General features: G+C 47.3%; 1 protein-coding gene across 2 annotated transcripts in view; it reads left to right on the top strand.

Moving 5' to 3' along the window:
* The first annotated feature begins 687 nt into the window (after positions 1-687).
* The window catches only part of LOC138285070 (uncharacterized), a 211864-nt gene continuing 190082 nt past the window's right edge, over positions 688-22469 (top strand). For both annotated transcript variants that reach the window (XM_069224557.1, XM_069224558.1), the window contains exon 1: positions 688-1035. In XM_069224557.1, the coding sequence (XP_069080658.1) occupies positions 964-1035 (72 nt within the window). In that variant the 5' untranslated portion in view covers positions 688-963. The remainder of the gene's footprint in view (positions 1036-22469) is intronic.

Here is a 22469-nt window from a genome sequence, read left to right as displayed (position 1 = left end):
TAGAGAGTCACAAACCTCGACATATTTCCAGAAAAACCTCTCAAGAGAATGACATGGACTGTGAGAATGGAAAAATTATTCTAAATAAATCTGCCTGGGCATTTTCCGTCTCTCTCACATAACAGGCTCTGAGAGGTAGCGAATGATTTTCTGCTGGCATTCCCATTTGTGGTGCCAAGGATCTCAAGGGCTGAGTCCTCGTCCTTCCTGGGCGATTTATATATGTGACAGAAACATTATATGTTGGCCTTGACCAGTGCATGATGTGGGAGAAAAAAAACATTTAAAATCGCTACGAGCTCTCTCCATTTGGAGGAATTTTTACTGTTCTTCACAGTCCACTGAGTGGGTCCATATAGGTAGACAACGTGTCTCACCGAACTTCCCATCAAATTGCACTGGCATCGGGTGTGATGACTTTCAGGGTCACAGTTTGAAAAGAGACCCCTTTCTTTAGAACACCCAGGCACATCCACCTCACCATTGCTTCCAGAATGCCCTCTGCCACTGAAATCAACTTGTCATTCTGAGTCACTGACCTCCAAAATGCTTGCAGATGATTCACTACTATAGTTGGAAGTGACTCAATCGTACTGTAAAAATGCACGTCGCCATACGCCCTTGAATTTTCGGATAAACTCTGTTTAGAACTTATTTTTGTCCAGCAAATTCTCCTGCAGTAAAGATCTGAGCCTCGTTCTTTTTCCCGGAAGAGGAACCACTCTTCTGGAGTTCTTCAAGTGTTCAGGGGATGGGAAAGACGCGCCACGCATCACGCATCACGTGATGCATCACAGCAAAGCTGCTACTCCTGAGCCGCCAAGCAGAGGAATGCGGCGTTCTGGGACCGCAGTGTCAGCTTCAGCAATAATTTCATCTAGCTCAATCACGATTACGTCTACAGCCACAGCCATGGTGAGCTGAGGCAGGCTCACGGAGCCGACATAGTACCACGAAGCAGGGATGGTTGTAGCGGACTGCGGCAACTTTAGCCGAGCCCCTGGAGTGGCTGATGCAGCTAATTTGCTGAAGCAGGTATTCTCATAAAAATTATTAATGAGTATTCATGTATTCAGAGTAATGAAATTGCGGAGAAAATGTAATAACATTGAGAAAATAATGCACGCATTTGAAAATGTGATTACGATGAATCGCCACCAGTGTACACGAAATGTATTTAATAATGCTTTTTAAAATGAAATGTTGAGCAAATGTTTGGTTAATGCAGTAATACATCATATTAAGTGTTATGTATTATGTGATTTCTTTATTAATTGAAAACCTTAAAGCTTTGAAACCTTAACATAGCAGAGGTCTTGGCCTAGGTGCACGACCTCATGTCAAGCTGCTGCATTTTCTTGTGCTTTTAATTAATGAATGTTTTAGAGGTGTAAATTGTGATTTCCCATTTATGATGAAGTAATGTGCTTATTGCTGAGAATTATTTTTCCTTGGCAAACTGTTTTGCTAGAGGATGCTGTTCCTGTAAAATGCAACAAATTGTAAGCGAATGTGTGAAGACTGACTTTCTCAGGAAAGAACAATGAAGACACCGACTGGAGTTTAAGCTGAAACAATATTGTTACCTGACGAGCAGGATGATGAGGACATTCGAAAGGAACCAATCAGCGACATGTGAACTGTGCACTAACAAGAGTTGTAGATTTACAGTTTTAGTTTTATTGCACAATAGGTGAACTTGCGAATCCCTTGACCAATAGGGACTTGGGAAACAGTTTAGGTAATTTGGTATATCAGGACTGTTCCATGAGAAAACAGCACATTATCATTATTCAAGCCCAATTGCCCATTTTCTTGCTGCCTTGCCGTAAGGTCAGTACTTTACCTTTGCGTCTTGATGAGATGTATTTAACTTTAATGCTTAGAGGCTTTGCCCCTTTCTGAACTTTGATGCTGAATCCTTGCTGACCAGACTGATGTCCTGAGGACGAAGACTGACTCTGCTTGCTGATCCATACTGAGGATAGGTAGTATAATTTGCACTGTAGCTTTAGAATGTGTAGTAGCACAAGCTTTGATTAGATTATGTTTCTTTCGCCGCTTTGGTCCGCCACTGTTGTTTCTGTATGTTTGTCATTTGATATTGAGATTAACCTACGTGACATTAGCATTGTTAATATAGGTAAATAAATATTTTAACTTTTACATAAAGGTGTGGTTCATGACTGAGAGGTTATGGTGTCTTTTACTGACTCCTGATGATTACTAATGTTATTGATTATTGATGCAAATTGATTATGGTTTTATTGATGAGTGTTGATATCAGGTCTTTATGGTGGGAACATCTCAAGCGTTGGTCAAAAGGTTCATCGACCTATTCACGTCCCCTTGTAAGTTTACTTATTACTCTCCAACAACTTCGAGCCCTGGGCTGCGATGCGGGGACAGCGGAAGGACCCAGTAAGGTCCGAGCAGCAACCAACTACAGCAGGAGCCAGTGGGGCATGTGGCATTCCAGTTAGCACATGAATCACAGTGAATCCACCACAAGTCTTGAGAGGCAAACATCCCAGGACGTACCTCTCAAAACTTGGTGTTCACTGGCGAGCGCTGATGGGTAGTGCTATAGGCACAAGGTTATCCCTCCTGCGGTGAGCAGAGGTGTCTGGCGTTAGGCCAGTGCCTCTTGTTTATGCAGAGGTGCCTCTTTTGTGCTCTGTCACAAGAGTCTGGTTATAAATTGTGCCTGAAATTGTTGCTATAGTTTACTCCCGAGGGGTTCTCTGGGATCATGGAGGATTTTATTGATTCCGTAGTTTTTCTTTTTTTTCAAATATATTTTTATTAACAATTTGCTGTCTTACATTTGCAAGTCCATTTGTGGCAACATCTTGTTCTTATCATACATATTAATTAAGAAATTCGTATTTATGTTAGACGTTACAGATACTTTGTTACACAACTTCTTAGTCATTTTGGCTGCCATATAGTATTCGTTCATCTCTAGATCTGGTATACTAACGTTCCTGCTTTAAGGGGTTATGCACTTCGTGATTCTATGTTACCATTTTTAATTATGTGGCCACATAACAGACTTAACTCAACTTTAAACTATGTATAAACTTGATGGCTTTGTGTGGGTGGGTCTTTGCAGCTATTAAAGGAAGTCTCTCCCGGGGCACTTCATTGTACGGGGGATGGCCAGCCACCTACTCTCCTCCCCTTCCAACAGTTATGTAGCAATTTGTGTCCAACCCGTCTCTACCCTATATCACTCAGTGCGGTCTGTTGGTGTATTCGTTAATATCCCAGCTCTGGTTTCGGGGACCCTCCCCAAGGGCCAAATCTGTTGAGCGTATTGGTCATCTCATCCTTATACCCACTCAGGGTTCTATTACTGTGGGTTCCACCTCAGGAGCCATCTGTCCCTTCATTAGGTCATCCCAGCTCGTCACTAAGTCCTCCCACTCTGGAGCGATGGGGGTTTGGCGGTTGCCCCTGGCTTCCTCGGCCTTCAGGACCTGCAGTTCAGCCCTGGTCCATCTCGCAACATCGCTCTTCCATTCAGTTAGCGAGGGGTGACTGGGGGCCTTTCAGCCCCTCGTGATCAGTCTTCTATAAAGGGCCAGAGTCAGGTCCAGGAAACCCCTAACTTTCCCCTGCGGGGTACCGGTCTTGGGGCCCAGCAAGCACATAGTAGGGGTTGGCGGCAGTTCCGTCCCAAATAGTCCTGATAGGACCGTCATCATCGCCCTCCAACCAGCCTGGAGCACCGGGCATCCCCACACCATGTGATCAAAGTCAGCATCCCCGTCCCCACATCTAGGGCATTTCCTGGGGGTCTCCCCATGTATGCGGAACAGCCGGTGAGGAGTGAGGTACGTCCTATGTAGGTAGTTGTATTGGATGTATCTTAACCGTGTGTTGCGTGAAATCGTCGGGGATAAGCCAATGCTCTGCTCCACTCTGCCTCGGACAGGTCCCGCCCAACCGTTCTCCCCCACCTTTCTCTCAGGGAATGCAGAGGGTCTAATGCAGCCTCAATCTGGGCCCAGTATATTTTAGCAATCAAATGAGGTTCCTCTCCTGATGTCAACAGGATGTGTAACACCTGTGGATAGTGGGTTCTGCGTTAATCGTATCCCAGTGGTCCTTCAAGGTATGCACTAACTTCCTGAAGAGTAAGAACTGTCCCAGAGGAACTCCCCCTCCTGTTAGGTCATTGAAGCTTTTCAGCACCCCCTCATTAAAGAGCCCCCCAACTGTAATTAATCCTGCTCTTGTCCATGGTCCCAGCCCCAGACCCCCCAGTCCCTTTCCTCCCGGGTCCAGGGCAAGGACCGATAACGGCAAAGCTGGGGAGTATGGTGGGCTCACTCCGACCCTTCTCGCGCATCTCTTCCAGCATGTCATTGCAACACTATTCATTATGTTGTCCCCTAAGGGGGCAATCTTCCTGTCTGTCATACGTGCTACAATCCGAGCTGTGTCAATCACACCGTGGGCGGTACACAAATCCAGATGTCCCCTGCCCACCAGCCAACCAGACACCCATTGTAATTGGGATGCCAGGTAATATGCCTCGAAGTCAGGGGCACCCAGTCCACCCATATGAGTCGGTCTACAAATGGTCGTCAGTGCTGTGCGTCTATGACCATCATCCCATATTAGTTCCCTGGGCAAAGCGTTCAGTTCGCGAAACCACGCCGAGGGGATCAGTAATGGTAAGTTACCGAAGTAATAGAGGAGGCGAGGAAGCATAATCATTTTAGACAGCGCTGCTCTGGCCATTATTGTTAACTTCAGTGAACGCCAGAACCCAACCGAGGACCGCAGGGAGTGGAGTGTCCTACCAAGATCACCATCCCGGAGATCACTCAGTTCGTGGAATATCTGAATGCCCAAGAATTTGAAGGCCTGTGTGGCCCAGTTCACGTCCACTGGGGGCGTACGCAGCCTGGCAGCATGGGAAACACAAATGTTTTGCCTTGGTTAAGGCGAAGCCCAGACAACACCCCAAAGTCTTCCAGGATCCTCAAAGCCCATGGGAGTCCACTGGTCCCAACCCTCAGGTAAATAAGTATATCGTCTGCGTATAGAGAGATAATATGTTCAGTTGGTCCCCATTCAATTCCCTTACCCACTCCTTCCTGCCGCAGCTGGGCTGCCAGGGGCTCAATTGCCAGGGCGAATAACAGTGGGGACAAGGGGCATCCCTGTCTAGTTCCCCGATATACTGGGTATGTGCTAGATATAGTTCTGCCCGTCTTCACTCTTGCTAGAGGGGACGAATATAACAGGTCCACCCATTTTATCTAACCCTCTCTGAGTCCCATTCTTAACATCACAGCCCTTAGGTAGTCCCATCTAATCGAGTCGAAGGCCTTCTCGAAGTCCACTGCAAGCAAGACCCCCGCTGGCGGCTTCAACTCGTTAGGCATGTGCAAAATAGCGAAAATTTGCCTCAGGTTCAGGGAGGTGCTTCGACCAGGGACAAAGCTGTTCTGGTCCGCGTGCACGAGTGTGGTCATGAGGGGGAGCAACCGGCCGGCCATGATCTTAAAGTCGCTCTTTAGCATTGATAAAGGACAAAAGTCAGTCACCAATGCTTCCCTGGTGTTTGTTTTGGGGAGTGGCACCACCAAGGCCTCCCGTAGCGTGCACTGCAGCTCCCCATGGTATAATGCTTCCGTGTACATCTCCATTAGCTGGGGAACCAATAGTGATTTATATTTTTTGTAAAAATCCATGGGGAGGCCGTCCGTACCAGGGGTCTTCCCGGGGGCTAATTGCGCTATGGCCTCATTTATCCCCTCCGCTCTCACAGATCCCCCTAGACTATCCCTCTCTTCTGGATTCAGTATCGGCAGTGGGATTTGCTGTAGGAAGTTATCAAAGGCCTCCGTCCCCAGGTCGCTAGGTCTCCCATACAGGTGTGTATAATATTCCCTAAATGCGTCATTTATTGGGCATGGTCTGAGTCTACGGAGTCCCCCTCTATCCAGTATGCTCGTGATGGGCACGCTATCCCCGCCTGGGTGCACCAGCCACGCCAGCATTTTCCCCGATCTGCCCTCCTCTGATTGTAGGGATGCCAAATATTTTTGCATGCTGTGACACCTAAGCTGCTCCTCAATCCGGGAATGTTCTCTACGGGCACGGTTATATTCCTCGTTCTCCTGAGCTACAGGTCCCTGTCTCAATTCCCCCTCATGCATATCCTTCTCTAGGGCAGTCAATTCCCTTTCAAGTGTGCTCTTCACCCCCACTGACTGTCCTACACACAGCCCCTCGTCACCACCCTGAGTGTTTCCCATTCCGTGGCCCTTGAAGGGGTAGATCCACTATTGGTCTCAATATATTCTGCCAGGTGGCAACGCAGGGCATCTCTGTACGCCTGATCTTCAAGTGCTCCGGGGGTCAGTCTCCACGACGGTATGGGGAGTCTATCCTCCGACATCCTCAACGTCAACAGCAAGGGATTGTGGTCCGACAGAGTGCGGGCAAGGATTTCAGAGTGAGTCATGTTACGTGCAAGACCCGCTGTGCAAACCACTCTATCAATTCTGGTGTGCACCCTGTGGAGGCTCGAGTAATACGAGTAGTCTCTAACATTTGGGTGTTGGTCTCGCCAGACATCCACCAACCCCCAAGTGCCCAACCATTTGCATAGTTTTTTGGCTATTTTAGTCGACACTGCCCCTTGTAGTGGCGGGGTTGACCTGTCCATGTTTATGTCTAATACTGCGTTGAAGTCCCCCCGATTAATAAATCTCCAGTGCGTTGGCAGGTAAGGTGGCTCGATAAACCTGTCATGAAGGGGACCTGGTCCTGGTTAGGGGCGTAAATGCAGCTCAAGACTATCGGGGTACCGTGTAGTTTCCCCTCCAGTATCACAAATCTGCCCTCCAGGTCTATGTTGGTAGAGTCTATTGTTAGAGGGACCCCTGCTCTGACCCATATCAGTATACCTCTTGCATAAGCCGAGTACTCTGTGGCAAACACCTGCCCCCTCCACCTGCTTCTCAGTTTCTCTCCCTCCCCTGGTGCTAGGTGGGTCTCCTGCAGCATTGCCACTTGTATGCCCCTTCTCTTTAAGTAGGAGAGAATTCTATGTCTTTTAGCCGGCGTGCCCATCCCCCTGACATTCCATGTTAAGAAATTGTTGTCTGCCATCCTAACATTTCGGTCTGGTAAAAGTGTCCCTGGCTCTCCCAGGCCTCGGATTTTCCCCTTCGCATGTTCAGACCCTTGCTATGGTCGGTCTTCACCACCCACTTTGCCATTTTAACTTGTAACTGTATACCCCAACTCCCATTCCCCAGGGCGCCTCCCAAACTGTAGGTTGCCCAGAAAACTGTGCAACAGTGCAACTTGTTCAAACGTATAACTGCAGTACTCGCCAGCCTGACTGGACAGGCGAGGTTCTGGTCAGGGGGTGGCCAGGTCCAGAAGGGCCTCTCGTTCACACGTTGTACCATGTCTCCTGGCATCCTGCGTTTTTGGATTATCTGAGTTAGTCAGCCATTTGTGGGGTCACCTTCGGGGCACGGGCTGAGCACCCCAAGTCCCCGGCAGAGGACACCAATGTGTCGTCCGATTCCTCCTCAGAGCACTCCTGGGGGGACACCTCTCCACCCACGCGGGACGCCGCCTCCAGGGCCGCCTTCCTGCCCCTCTCTTTCTGTGTTTGCGTTGGCGCCAGTCGCGGACGATCCCTGGGTCTCCGTCCCCTCGGAGCCCGGCAAGCCCTGCTCCCAGCCGGGCCCTTTCTTGCGGACCGCCCCGCTTGGGACCCATGATTCTTGAGCCACTCCCATGCTTCCTCTGGGGACTGGAGGAACGCGGTCCTCCCCTCCATCATCACTCTTAATCTGGATGGATAAAGCAGCAAATACTGGATCCCTTCTTCTCTTAGGGCCCTCTTAACTGCTAGGAATGAAGCTTGCTTGTTCTGAACATCCAGTGTGAAGTCCGGGAATAGCGTCACCTCCCCGTTTGCTACTTTAAACGGGCCCATCTCTCTGGCCTTCTGCAGGAGGATGTCTCTGTCTCTGTAGTGCAGTAGTTTGGCAATCACTGCATGGGGAGGTCTACCAGGGGCAAGAAGCCTCGACGGCACCCGGTGCGCACGCTCCAGCGTGTAGAAGGGGGTCAGGCACCCAGGTGCAACTACCGTGCTTAACAATTTCTCCAGAAATTCCACCATGTTCGCTCCCTCGGCCCCCTCGGGGAGGCCCACCACGCGCACGTTGTTCCTCCTGTTTCTCCCCTCCGCATCCTCAGCTCTCTGCTCTCTGTTCAAGATGTGCCATTCTGTCAGCAAGGGAAGTCACTTCGGCCGCCAGGTCTTTCTGCTTTGGCACAATGTCCGCCAACGTGGATTCTGTTTCTTTGACTCTGTCCACCAGTTTATGGTGGTCTGCTCTCAGTAGACCCACCTCAACCACGACTTGGTTGATGTCGCGCTGTAGCGTTGTCTTTGTGTCTTCTATCGCCCAGAGTATTTTGTCTAGGGTATCCTGTACTTTAACTTGTGAATGGTCCTGCGAGTCCACTTCTTTGTGCCCCGGTGGCGTTGCGGAGTCCATGGTTCTGCTCTTGTGTCGGCTCTTGGGGGGCATTGGATGAATAAGGGGTCGCACCCCCAGGGCCCAGGCAGCGGCCCAAGAGTTATTGTGTGCTCTTCTCCTTCCGTGCCCCTGTGCCCTGGTCACCACAGGCCGCACCGTGGACCCTGGGCTGTCCCGAGCAGGTCCCCAGACACCCAGCCGGCTATCTCTAGCTTCCAGTTACAGAGTTGTGGGGCTCCACGTTGTCGGTCCGTGGCTGACTGCCACTCTCTTCAGCCCCGGTCGTCTCAGCCGTTCCTCCGCGCGTTGCGTGTCCAGGGCCACACCCCACCGCCCGGGCCCAGTAATGCGTTGCAGTCACGGTTCGGTCAACCCCCCTCGCAGTGTCGTTACCACCTCTTCAATGTTTCCTCTGCGACGCCAGCATCACATCTGGGCACACTCCACCACCACACGAGCTCCAACTTCTCCAGGCGCCCCGTCCACAGTGTTACTCACTCAGGGGTCGCTGGCACTCCAAGGCGTCCGGGGCGGTCAATGGCCTTCCCCTGCCAGGCAATCTACCATCTGTTCCTTTTGTGGGGTGTGCCTCCTCAATCGCCAGCTCCGCCGGACAATCCTCTTCCTCGCCGGCTGAGGCTAGCCAGGAGGTCGGCCTCTCTCTGCCCCCAGCCAAGCCCTTAGTGAAGTCTGCCCAGTGTGGCTGCGGGCCGGCCCATGCTCCAGGCAAAGTCGCGCCCGCCACTTGTTCCAGCCTCCTTCAGGCTCGCAGGGGCCTGCAGTGGCCCACGGGGGCCCTCAGCCGGCAGGGTCCAACGCTGCTCTCATCGTCCTCGGGGTCACTTGCCCCCCTCCACAGACGCGGCAGCCGGCCCCGTCCCAGCTCCGGGGCCGCCGCCGCTAGTTCAGCGCCCCCGCCTGGGCCAAATGCCATGTCCGTGGGCCGGCCCCAGCACGACCAAGGGCTGCGCCCGCTCCACCATCAGGGATGATCTGCCGCCCCACGGGGCGCAGTCCTTCCGGGGCCTCCGGGCCCCCGCCGGCTGCCTCAGCACCTCCGGCGCAGTGGGGAGACCCGCCCGAGGTCCCCCGCAGCTTCCAGGCCGTCCGCCTTAGTCCCGCGGTGTCCCACAGCACCACACGAGGCCGCGACTTCGGCCGAGGGGACGGGCCGCCGGCCTCCTCCTCTGTAGATCGAGCCGGGCCCGCACCTCAGTATACTCCGGGGCCGTAACGGGAGCCCGGCAGCACCCAGGACCGGCCCCCCCAGTCCAGCACCTCCGTGTGGGCTCCGATCGGCCCGGAGACGGCACGCTTTTCTTCAATTTTGCATCCGCCCCTCCGGAGCGAGGGAATTAGGCGTGCACCATCACTGGATCCTTGGCCACGCCCCCTTGATTCCATAGTTGAGCAAAATTAAGCCCCTCATGTAAGCGATCTGGGATCTACTGCTAATTCATTTCTCAGTTTTTTTGTTGACACTTAAAACTGGCTGCTAGAGGGTAGATTCCCATTGCTCATTCTAATCGCCTCTTGAAACTTTACTGGAACACTAAGTGGGGTTCTGCTGGAACTTCAGCCGATAATAAAAATGTTGACAGCTATCTTCCCCAAAGAAGGCTTGTCCCTTTTTTTTAGCCTTCTCGTAGTATAAGGTTACCTAGTACATTTGAGTAAATAACGGAATAATAGGACAGCTCAAAAGCTCTGATAGGGCAGATTGATTAATCTAAGAGCTTGCAAACATACTAAATCTAATCCTCTTGGAAACAAGTCGGAGCACTCGAATTTAATGAAGGCTCAAACTCGATTTCATCCTTTTTCCAGAAAGAGAATGTGATGCGAGATGACCCTTTACCTTCATTGGAGGCACTCCCTGCTTCTACAGAGTTGAGGCCAAATCCTAATACTGCTCTGTTACCCTTTCCGTCCGCATTTGACTGCCACGGATATTGTGAATTTAGGGGCAGATTTATGAAAAGTGGCACTGCACCTAGTGCAGTGCCACTTTTCTTGCGCCCACTAACACCACCAAATGTGCACCATATTTAAAACATGGTGCAACATGGCAGTAGTCAGGGGTACTAGCATCGAAATTCTTTAGGCTAGCCCGGTGCTTTGCAGGATTGGCATCAAAAAGGTTGACCCTAATCCTGCAAAGCTCCCAGAGGCCCATTATAAACAATGGAAGCCTACCCTTCTTGCATGATCTGAGCAGGTGTTACAGATGCCGATAAAAATGACGCCTGGTGCAGGCATAATGTGGCGCAAGGGGTTACAAAGTGGCACAATGCAAGCATAAGCGTAAAAAAAGGACACTAATGTGGCATTGGAATGACGCTAGGCCCTCATAAATCTGGACCTTGGTGTCTGTGGAGGACTCCAAATATCATGAGGACTTCACTTTCCAGATGTACATGTGGATGTCAATTTGATAAATCACTCAAAAAATGGAGATTGGTTCCCCTAGAACTCCATTGGGTCTGTCATAGGCAACCAGATTAAAGTTATTCAGTATATGCTGACAGAGCAATCATCAGCAGCGCTACAGATGTCACCCACTCCTGATCTGGAGTTGCTTGGGAGCTTGTCCTGTAATCTCTCTGGCAAATATGTGCAAGTCTCCAAATCCCTTAAGTGTTTGAAGAGAATTCTGTCTTCTATCTTAACCATTTTAGAAAAATCTATAAATAATGTGGATTACATCCAAAGTACATTGATTGCAATTCTGAAAGTGCTGATGGGCCCAAAGGGAGAGGAGCTACTCCCAAATCAGTCCTTATAGATGACAATAAATGGGTCATGTGCAAAGGTGGGCTTATTGACCATGGTTTACAAGCCGGCTTATCTCTCTGGTCGGGGGTAGATGGCTTCATCCAACTTTTGCAAAAAAAAAAAAAAAAAAGACTATGGGACATAAGCTGGTAAACCACTATTAAGAACATTTTGGGATCTATCAAGAAGCAGTAGAATGTGGAAAGTTCTATCTATTTGGTAAAACACTTATTTAACCTATGTTCCATCAATCCAGTAGTCCTCTGTTCATTAGTGAAGGCCTTTTTTTCTGGGCCAGAGGCTTTTCCCATTTGTAGGGCAAAAGTTTTGGCCAAAACATGCTTGGTCGACACATTGGAACTTGCTCAGTCTAAAGAAAAAGCCAAAACAAAAAAACAAAGCATGGGGAAAAAGAATAAATAGAGAATTCCCCAAAAAGTTCCTGATACTAATGCTTTACGGGATAATGTGGGTCATTCTACAAAAATTGCCCTATCTTCTATTAACTATCCGGACAGCAGAGAGATTGATGTAGCTGTGACAGCTCCACCGTTTATCAAACCTCCGCTTACTCCTCTCAATCCAGCGGCTGAACCTTTTGGTGTGGTGCCAAAAGACATTACAGTCTGTATATGGGCTGGTAGAAATTATCCCCTTCCCTCTTCCCTCCCTACAGATGCCTCTACATTGGACTTTGTAGCTTTGTTTGATTATGATTTAATTTTGCATTGCACATTTTTGCTATCTTGCTTTGCAGCCATTGAGAATTTGAAGTTGATTCAAATCAGGGACATTTCTCTTGTCTCTTTAGTATAGTCACAATCTGAGACTTAAGCAAGGGTTTTGTTTCAATCTAAAATTGTTGCAAATTTGATTATGCATTTTATGGTTCCATATTTGTTTTCAAAATTGTTGATGTTTTTTAGATCGTGCTTTATATGACAGTCCGTTGGGGTTTTCTTATATAGCCTTAATAGTGTGTTCCTTTGCCTTCTCAATTTGGTAATATATGCCGACATTTTTATCTGCTTTTCCATTTTTTCTCAACCCTGGTTTCAGTGTTTTTTTTTTAGTCTGTCTCTAAGAAAACCAACTGCGAATTTGTCCAGAAATGTTGACCATGCGATTATTGGGTCACAAAGCATATCATTTTGGTATTGTTCAAATATCATAGTTGAAAGGATACCAGTCGACTCCATTGATTTTTCATTCCTTTGAAGTTTCTTATAGTTCGAGGTAAAAACATCCCTTGTTGCAGTAGGAGCAGGATTAGGAAAGGCACAACGAATCTCGAGAAATTGTTGAACATGGTCACTTTTATCTATCTTTACAGTACTTAGTGATTAAAGAAAATAGGGAGAAGGAGGCCATGGTATAGTCAAGCGTGGCTTGATTTCCAGTGACATAACATGTGACCGCCGGCGGAGTATCTTGTAGAAACCTCCCATTTAGGAGTCTGAGTCCGAGGCCCTCAAGGTCTTTTACTAAGCACGGTGCCTTAGTATCATGTTTAGCTATCTCTAAAGCCCCCAAGGACTGTTGCAGCACTGCCTACTGCTGATCTTGCAGCATAATCTGGTCATCCCTTTCAAAGGGATTTAATAATTTCATATTGAAGTCCCCTGCTACTAAAAACTCCAGGGATCTTAGATCCTGACAGCCGGTTAAAATTATGTCTATCAATTTAGAGGATATGTGTTTTCTGGAGCGTGCATCAGGATGGATATAGACATTAATTAGCAAAAGTGAGCTTGTAAGCTCCTTGTCCTAACCATCTGGTTTTACTATCAAAAAGTCTTCATTTTGCTCATATACCCGTGTGTATGCTATATTTAATCCAGTTGAAATAGCCCCCCCCCCTCAGGTGACCAAATCTTTTTTCCCTAATTGCTGGGGAAAAATAGCCCATATATCCATCAATTGTAAATGGGTTGGTAGCCCAAGTCTCCTGTAAAAAAAGAATTTATTTCATAGACTAGTAAAATCTTTTTGTTGGATGTTTGATCTAATCCCGTTTATATTCCAGGAGCATACTTGGAGAGGTTTATCGTAGGGAGTTGCCAACCCCGAGTGTGTTGGACTAATCGGAAGTCACAGACTATTATCTTTGTGGAGTGCTGACGACAGCCACCCTAGATCTAGTTCCTGTAAAGGGTGATCATAGGATACTTTGCGCCCTGTGTATTGATCATCAGGGCATTGATTCCCAATTGCAGATCTAAGGATTGAAAAAGGTTGATTTGTCTTTTGATTTATTTAATTTGGGTTTATTATTTTGGGCCTCTAATGGGTCAGGATACCCTATTTGTTGGGGTATTCTAAATCTAATTCCCCATCTTGAGACAGAATTTTTTTCTTTTATGACCCCTTTGACCACTTGTGATGACTTCCAGGTAACCCTAGTTGATTGGTTTGTTTTACCTCCGTTGTTCTTTTCCCCTGGCAGGAATTCTATAGAGACAATATCCATAGATTCTAAATCTTTTAGGGCTGGAATAACTTGTAGGAGTTTTAATATATTCCCTCGGGTTAAGATATCAAATAGGCCCCTAGACTGATATTGTGGTTCCAGAATCAATTGTTTACAATCTGCGGGAGGACTATTTTTTTGCTTCTTACAAAGTCGTCCTGGTCTCCGGCTAGAGCTATTCCTTTGTGTTCTAGATTATGGAGCCCTGGCAAAAGTTCTCTCTCAGTCTCTATCTCAGAGAGGGGTCTGGGAGTTTCCACCATTTCCTTTGCCCCTGGTCTCACTACTTCCAATTGTCTAATGACGAACCCATTTCCTTTTTCTGTCTGGAGCTGAGTCAGTCGAGCCCCTTGTTGTTTGGCACGTTCGAAATTTACAGCTGTAATACATATGCCTTCTTCTTCAAAGGACCTCCCACGAGACTCTGACGTAATTCTCACTTTGTTTTGGGCTCCCTTTGTATAGTTTGATATTTTTAGGTACTCACCTTGTTGGGTCTGTTCCCTTTAGGTTTATCAGATCCTGTCTGTCCTTATTTATTTTGTGCTCTACTGTAAAATTAGAATAGTTTGAATCCCTATGATCAGGGTAAGTAGGCACCTTCTTATGTGTATTGAATAGTGGGAACAGATTGCTGACCGTTGGACTGTTCTTTTTGTTGATACTCAAGTCATGCGACATATGCACCCCATTTCTTAAATCTTGAGGGAGAGAGAAGATCATCTTTATGGTAGTAGGGCCTGTTACAACTACTCTTTTTTGATTCCTTGCCTTCCGTTGCTTTTTCTTTTGTCTTTTGGTGGTCAGCTTTTCAGTGTGTAACGGGTACATCGCAGATTTAGGGAAGGGAGGCAAATTTTCCGGTTTTTGTGTCTAAAATTGACGGCCTTCATCCTCCTCAGAGGATTTCAGTAGACATATCTTTTCCCTGGGTATTACTCCCTGACTGCACCCCAGTTCTTCAAGGAAATCTTTTTTTTTGTCAGTTGTTATATCAGGACAGTGAGTACTTGGACTGCCCATGTTTGCATTTTGACCCACCACCTCCCACTGCTTAGGAGATTTTTGATCTACAAATTCACCCCCTTTTATCTTATTTAGATTCACCTTAAGGTCTGTTATCATTAAATTTAGGGCCTCTGGGAGTGTGGCCAGCTTGTTAATTATGCGCTCACTTTTACAGTCTGTTTTTGTCATCTCTGCAAAATTCTGTGCTCGCTTTATCAAGATGTTTAAATTAGCCAACTTCTGATCAATCACTGAGACTAATTTTGCCATGACATTTTGCAGATCCGCCTGGACATCCATTTTTGACGATGGATATGACGGGTCGTCAAGAGTTAGTTGCGAGGTCTTAAGAAAGATATCTCATACTGCATTTTGATCCAATTTAGTTGGAGTAGTTTGTGTAGTTGGTGAGTTCTCCTTTATAGTCTCCATACCTTCAAGTTCATTTATTTGTGTTTTTGATTTACCAAAAGCATTTAAGGATCTAACATCAAGGGCAGCAATTTCTAATTGAGTATCTGAGGTAAAAGCATGCATTTCTTGTGGAGTTTTTCCCACCTCTTTATTGCAAGGACCTGTGAAGACGTGTAAAGTGGAGCTCAATTCTAATTGTGTACGAGATGGAGAGCTAGGGTTAAGGATTAATAAGCCTATTTTGTTATTAATATTCAAAGTATGAATAATTTCTAAACGTGTAGTTCTCCCTCTGCATTTGACAGGCCTCCTGTGGCCCCAAAGCAGATAGTCTTGGCACAGAATCCAAACCCCTTTTAATAATTACATTTAACTCGAGAGGCGGTTTAAAACCTAATTGTGGATGATCAGTCTGAGTTTTCAAGGCTGGACAAGGGGAGGCGACTTGGGACGGTGATGATGACTTGAGAGTCAGTAGTTCTAAGTCGTTGATCGAACCCCAGACATTTTCTTTAACTTTATCCTTCGTTGACTTTGTAGTATTATCAAAAACAGATTTTTCAGCCACACCCTCCTCCTTGAGCCCACTTATATCACTTGATTCTTATAGCAGACTACTTTCACTTTTTATGGGAGGGATAGGATGGGGTAGATCCGCTGAGCCATTTGGTATAGAAAGAATTGCATCCACAGGGTTCTACTGAAAGTCAAATGTATGGGGGATATTCACCGATTTCTCAATCTTTTGTAAAAAGGGGGATATTGGGGAGATTAAGGAGTTATACTCTGACTTTGTTTTTGTTTTCTGTTACTTTTGAAAGTGGAGAGCATGGTTTATAGTTCTTTGTATTCCTCTTTGTTTGCGGCTGAAAGGCCCTTTCTTTCCCAGATTGCATCTCCACCGACGTTATGATTTTTCTTCACACTTGTTTTATAGATGTGCCGCACCACCTCAAGGATTGAGAGGCACGAGCATGCGCGATTCTCCTCAATCTGCTACTGGATCCTCCTCAATCTGTTCATGGATCCTCTTTAGACCCCTAGAGGGCTTAATCGGCCCCAAGGGATCCCAGTGCGGATGGCCTTTGATCACCTCGTGCTGTTGTTTTTATTGCACTGCCACACCTCAATAATGAGGGGCACGCACAGTCCTCCTCCCACCTAGAGTCAGGCAGAGCTAGCTGGCTTGGTACTCACTGAGGCGAGCGGGTCACAGTGGCTTTCCTAAAGCCGCACCTCCACCTGGCCGGGCCGCTTCTCAGGTGGCCTGGACTCTCCCTTGGCGGCAGTCACCCATGACTGCCACACTCAACGATATTTGCCAATGCAGGTGATACTGCTGAGATTGCTCTGAGTTTCTGTATTTTGCTCTGCTGTGCCTCTATTCCTTAATTAGGCCACTAGCACTCTTCAGGCCTTTTTCTGGATCCCTGGACTCTTGCCCCCTGTGTCCCACCCCCCCTACACCCCCACCGACCACCTTCCTACCTCCTTCCTCCTATTCTCATTCACTCTCCAGGGAAGAGGGGAGGTTGGGGAAGGTCTAGCACTGCTGGGGGACTGCTGGGGGAGGTCAAGCACTGCTGGGGGCTACACTGGGCTACTTGTCTAGATTTTATGTTTAGTGTTTGCACATCAGCACGGCTCAATAGGGGCAGGAAGCGGCACAGCAGGGAGCAGGGAGCGGCATGCGGAAGCGGTACAAGGCTTTTTGACTATTTACTGCATCCACGCTCACCGGATTCAGCTCCTGCTTCGCTCCTCTCCTCCTCGGCTCGGCTCCTCAACTCAGCTCTCTGCTGGGCTCAGCACGCAGGCTCGCAGGCAGCTTCCACAGCTGCACAGCCTCGCTCCACTCGCTTCGCTCCTCGGTCGGACTCCCCGGCTCCCAGCTTCTGTCTCTGACATCCCACGTCACGCACCAGTGCTTCCGATCAGCACATCACTCACCAGCCCAGAAAATCTGAGAGATGTCAACAGACCAAATGCTTCAATCGCCTCTCTTGGAAGGTAGCTTCAATGGATGACGTCCAAAGTCGCATCACAAACCTATAACAGGTGATCTAGATACAGCAACACTGCATTTGTGACTCCAACCAAAGGGATGCCCCCACTGTTGGCCCTCTTGCATAGACAATGAGCCAGTGGTTCCATAGCGATGGCAAAGAGGATTAGAAATAGGGTGCATTCTGCAGCCAGTTGGAAACGGGGTGAGGTTAGGTGCCAATGCGTAACCTGGACGATATGTGAGGAGATGTTGGCCGATGCCCACTGCCCGTAGGACCTCAAAGAGATAATCCCAGGACAGGGAGTCAAATGCCTTCTCAATGTCCAGTATAAGACTTACCGCCTTCAGAAACTGCAGTGAGGCTTAGTCCATGATATGGAACAGACGTCTTATATTAATGGATGTGCTCTGCCCCAGGAAAAAGCCCTTTTGATCGGGTGGATCAGGGTGGATAGCACTTGTAGGTACCAATCTGACAGGACCTTGCCTAAACTTTCATAGTCTGCACGCAATAATGCTATAGATTGATAGGAAGAGAGATGAGTGGCCTCTCAGTCAAGTTTTAGTAGGGAAACAAGAAGAGATTCTCTTAAGGAAGACAGATGGATGCCAGAGGTAAGGGCCTCGTAATACATTTCTAGCAGTCTGGAAATAAGGTGGGTCGAGAACTTATCATAATAACCAATGAGGATTCCTTCGGGACCTGGAGTTTTATTCCGGGCTAAATCATGTTTTGCCTCTTTTACTTTAGTTGCTGTTAATAGGCCGTCCAGGTACTTAAAATGTAGGGCACAAATGGAGTGTAGGCGAATGGGATGCAGGAAGTGTTGCCCTGCCTTTACAGTAGAGGCAGTAGGAGCTCTATATAAGGGTACATAGTAGGAGTTGAAGGCTTGAAGTATTGCTGAGTAGGACCTACCACTCTGGCCAGTGGTGGTGATAATATCAGTAATAGGGGGTCTGTTTGTGTCCTTGCGGGCCATGCATGAACAAAGACTGCCATGTTTATCCCCCGTAGTGTGAATGTGGGCTGTACATGCAATAAAGTTGTAAAATCGGAGGTGTTCCACGGCCACCGCTTCATGTTTCTTGTTATCTACCAGGGCTCACCTTGCCATAGCTCCCTTTTTTCCATCCCAAAACTAACTTTGACCCTCATAGAGTAATTAATATGTCTATGTTGTAAGTCTCATTCAATGACTCACAAAAGACTGAGCATACCAAGTCAGTCAAGAAACCTCTCGGAAACCAGGCTACTGAACAGCATTAAACTGGTTAAAAGCTTGACAAATACAGTGACTAGTCTAATGCAATTGCACAGCCTCCTAATATCATTTGTAACAGTCCTCTAGGTTGTTTAGGTGCATCTGCTAGGATTCTGTAAAGAGCAACCGTCGCAAAGCCGACCAAAGTACATAGCTGCAGCTCTAAATACATGTTAGAAATGCTAGCAACAGAAGACACTTGATGACAAGCATCCTTTCTTACCTTATTTTGTTCATTGTAACCTCTTGACTGCTAGGGCTTTCCTCCTCTGGTGCTGAGCCCTTTTATGGATGTTTTCGGTAGTTTGTGCTTGAGCCTTCATAACTTTTTTCCACAAAAGGATCCAAGACAAATTTGTGTTCATTTTTCCACATTTTAGTGATTCTAATGGTACCCAGCATTGTCTACTCCCCTAGAAAGAACCAAGAAAACAGCCAAAATACTGTAAATGGCTTTTGTTGGAAAAACGTCCTGTGCAAGAAAGCAAACATTTTTTTCTTAAAAATGGCGTCAACAAAAAGTTGCTGTGTCAAAATCACCACCTTCACAGCTTTCAGGAACAAGCGGAGTTGTAAAAGAAAACCAATGTTTTTACCATAATTTTAGCGTTTTGCTAAATGTTAGTTCATGTTTTCAATTTCTTGTGGTTTCAAACTACTTGTAGCTTGAGCTGTAATCAGGTGTGAACTATATCGGTTAACCTGGAGAGCTATACATTTCCAAAAAATAGACAAAATTCAAAATTCAGTAAGGAGTAATTTGTGTGTGGCTTGTTAATTGTTTTTGCAAGAAAGCTAATAATTGAAATAAAAAAATAATAAAAAATAAGGAGAAAAAATAGCAATTGGTGGCAACATTTTCATCTGTCATTTTCCTTACCTGATGGCCAATTAACAAAAGTAACCTACCATTATGTCCATCAAATTCTTCTGCTCACATGGATAAATATATAGAGCTTGTTGATTGTCCAGAAACAATTGATACTCAGAGCCAACAACTGACCTGCAGCTTCCAATGATTTTTCATTGCTTAACTTTCATGCAGTAATTTGTATGGAAAAGTCTAATGAATGAAGAATGAGTATGAAGGAAACCTATGCATTTTTTTAAATGTGCACATGATACTGAATTTAGGAATAGTAGGCACTTGTACACCTCTGAATTTGGAGTTATCCATACTATCATGTGAATCTAGGGACAATTTGCATAATGTGATCTTTCCTGCAGACTGGCCTACATTTGGAAACCAATAATCGAGAGAAATTAAATTAATAAGAACAAATGTTATACTGTTCTGTGTTTCCACACTTCTCCTGATAAAATTAAAACCGAATTGTGTGGCTCGCCCTAGTGCCCATGGCACAAAAGGCCCCAAAACACAATATGGAGACATTATCATTTCCTGTTAAAAAAAAACAAATTAACTGTTTTGGCAATAGTGGTAGCTGCAATAGTTGGGCCCAGGCTCAGCACACAACTCTTGACCCACCTGGATGTTCAGGTCTCAGAAATGCCCGGGCTTAAGAGGTTTCCTTGATTGCCAGCTCATCTCATGCTCAAATAGTGCATCCATTCAGCATGGCAAGTAATAGGAAATTGGGATTCTATGTCAGGACCGGAGGTGAGGAATATGCTGTTCTTTCTTCACTACTTTATTACAGAAGCCAGATAACCAGAACTATATTTCCCATGAACACTTGGAAAAGTCAGTCAACAACAGAAATCACTATTCAATCATCAGCTTGTGTCCCATAGAAAGTACATCATTGCTGTTGCCACCTCCACTTTCTTTGCTGCTACCGCAGCTGAAATAAGTGATTTTCTTTTTCTGTGCTTTGCGTGTTTTGTTGCATTGTTTACTTTTTGATGCTTTATTGTTGTTTCCCTTCTAGCACACAACCACGGGAACGCCCATTGTTCCTCCGCAGTCCGCTTTGGTGTCTCATCTATGCTGCGGCTTTCAGGGGCTTGTGCGGTGTGACCCTCTGGCCACTAGATGGCACCGCTAAATCATTATGACCGTGCACTCCTCCTCCGGCTCCCAGCCTGTGCGCGTCTTTGAAACTGATCAGCGAAACAGATGAATCACAACCGGGTTGGTGCCTAGTTCTGTGCCTTGCCCTTCTCGCCTGGAGTTCTACACCCCTCGCAGGGGTCTGTATGTTTACCGAGTGCAGTGCAAGCGCTCCCTTAACAAGGACACCAGCCCAGGAGTGTATTCCCTCAGTATCATAAAGGGCACTTTGGTGCCCTTTCAGTTGTTCTCGGCTGTATACAGTCAGCCCCCTGGACTCCGTTACTGCTGTGGCGACCCCAGGCCCTGCATTGATACAGGCCTCACTTTTGACACTGGTGATCCCAGTAAGTTTTAATTCCCATCACGAGTGATATGGAGGAATCTTATGCAGAGGAAGAAAACATCACTTACCTGCCCATTGATGAGCATTTTTGCGAAATCATGGACACATCTATTTGGAACGCGGTGATGCAGGTGGTGGCACCCCTGCAGCAGAGACTATTACAATATGCAGAACTCTGAGATAATCCCCTCCCAATAAGGGAAGATACTTGTGGGTTTACGCCCCCCCCACCTCTGGGTCAGACCTCCCAGCCTACATTGCCTCCTAAGCGAAAGAGGGACGCTAGCCCTGGAGTGGTCCTAGATGCCTGTGAGGCTAAAACAAGCCTTTATGGCCCGGAATCTGGTGCCAGACACAAACTGTCAAACCCAAACTCCTTCCCCGGCTTGCACAGGGACTAGTATGAGGGGTCCCTGCTCCCCACACCCAGACTCCTGAGGACCATTTTTCTGTTCCCAGGGGACGCCAGACATGCTCGAACCAGAGCAACTGATTTATCCGCACTCAGCCAAATGGTTTCCGGCAGACAAGGTAGCGACTTATGACGTGGGACACGTCCGTAAGCCCCTTGATAAAGAAGTCCCTAACCGCCTTCAGTCCAAATGCCCTCACCTGTCTCTATGCGACAAAGTTGTGCTGACCCTGAGTAGCAATAAACGCATGGCGACATTCTTAGGGAAGTTTATACATGACCTCAAAAAAGGGACAGGTGCGCTTGTCAGGACAACCTGTTGGATGTGGCAGGTCCCCTGACTGGTATTTTAGACATGGCGGAAGATGTGAAAGGGAAAGGCACCTTGAGCTCCCCAGAAATTCATTCAGGCTGGGCCAAGAGGGCTGTCATCTTTTTTGGGAATGCTAACTGTGCCATATCGACCGGGAGGCGCGGTTCACTTCTAATAAAGATGGAACCCAACTTGGGGGACATCGCAACCTCAGAAGCGGTACCAAGTGGGGCTGGTCAGCAACCTGTTCATTCGGGAGCTGGGCAAATTTATCCAGACATTGACTTCGTTGGACAAGGCACAGAAGTCTATTAAATGGATAATTACGCCCTTTGTTTTCACCGGGGCTGGCCCAGGCAGGAGGCTGCCCATGCTGGCACGCCTTACCCTCCCTGGTTGACAGCCTTGGTAAAGGTGAGGATAACTTCATGAAGTTTCATTAAGGCAGGGGCTGCTCGACTGGCCGCCTGCAACCTACAGTTGTCCCTGCAGGGGCCCGGACAGAGGTGTGGACAATACTAGGATGCATCCAAGTTTGGATCTTTCTACCCTACCAGACCCTACTCCAAGTTTAGAGCTGTAAGAGGTGGCCAGAGAGGAGGGGGCCCCACGGATATTCTCAAGATACTTGTCTAATCATTCCCTCTTCACACATTGAGGGGCAGGTTTGCACACTTTCTTTACAACTGTGCTGCTCTCACCTCCAATGCTTAGATGCTCCAGACCGTTCAGGGCTTCCACATTGAATTTTTTACCTCTTCTATCCAAAAATAAACTTCCGGTCCCTCTGGGTTTTTCCACCGTGGACAAGGAGCTGGTAGACACAGAAATCTCTGAACTACTCTGCAGATGCACGATTGGCAAGACACTCCCCCACCCTTTGGGCTTCCTCAGCAACCTATTCCCAGTT

Source organism: Pleurodeles waltl, chromosome 3_1 (assembly GCF_031143425.1).
Source record: "Pleurodeles waltl isolate 20211129_DDA chromosome 3_1, aPleWal1.hap1.20221129, whole genome shotgun sequence".
NCBI lineage: Eukaryota > Metazoa > Chordata > Amphibia > Caudata > Salamandridae > Pleurodeles > Pleurodeles waltl.
Note: the sequence above shows the minus strand (reverse complement) of the source record. Positions and strands in the feature narration are given on the sequence as shown.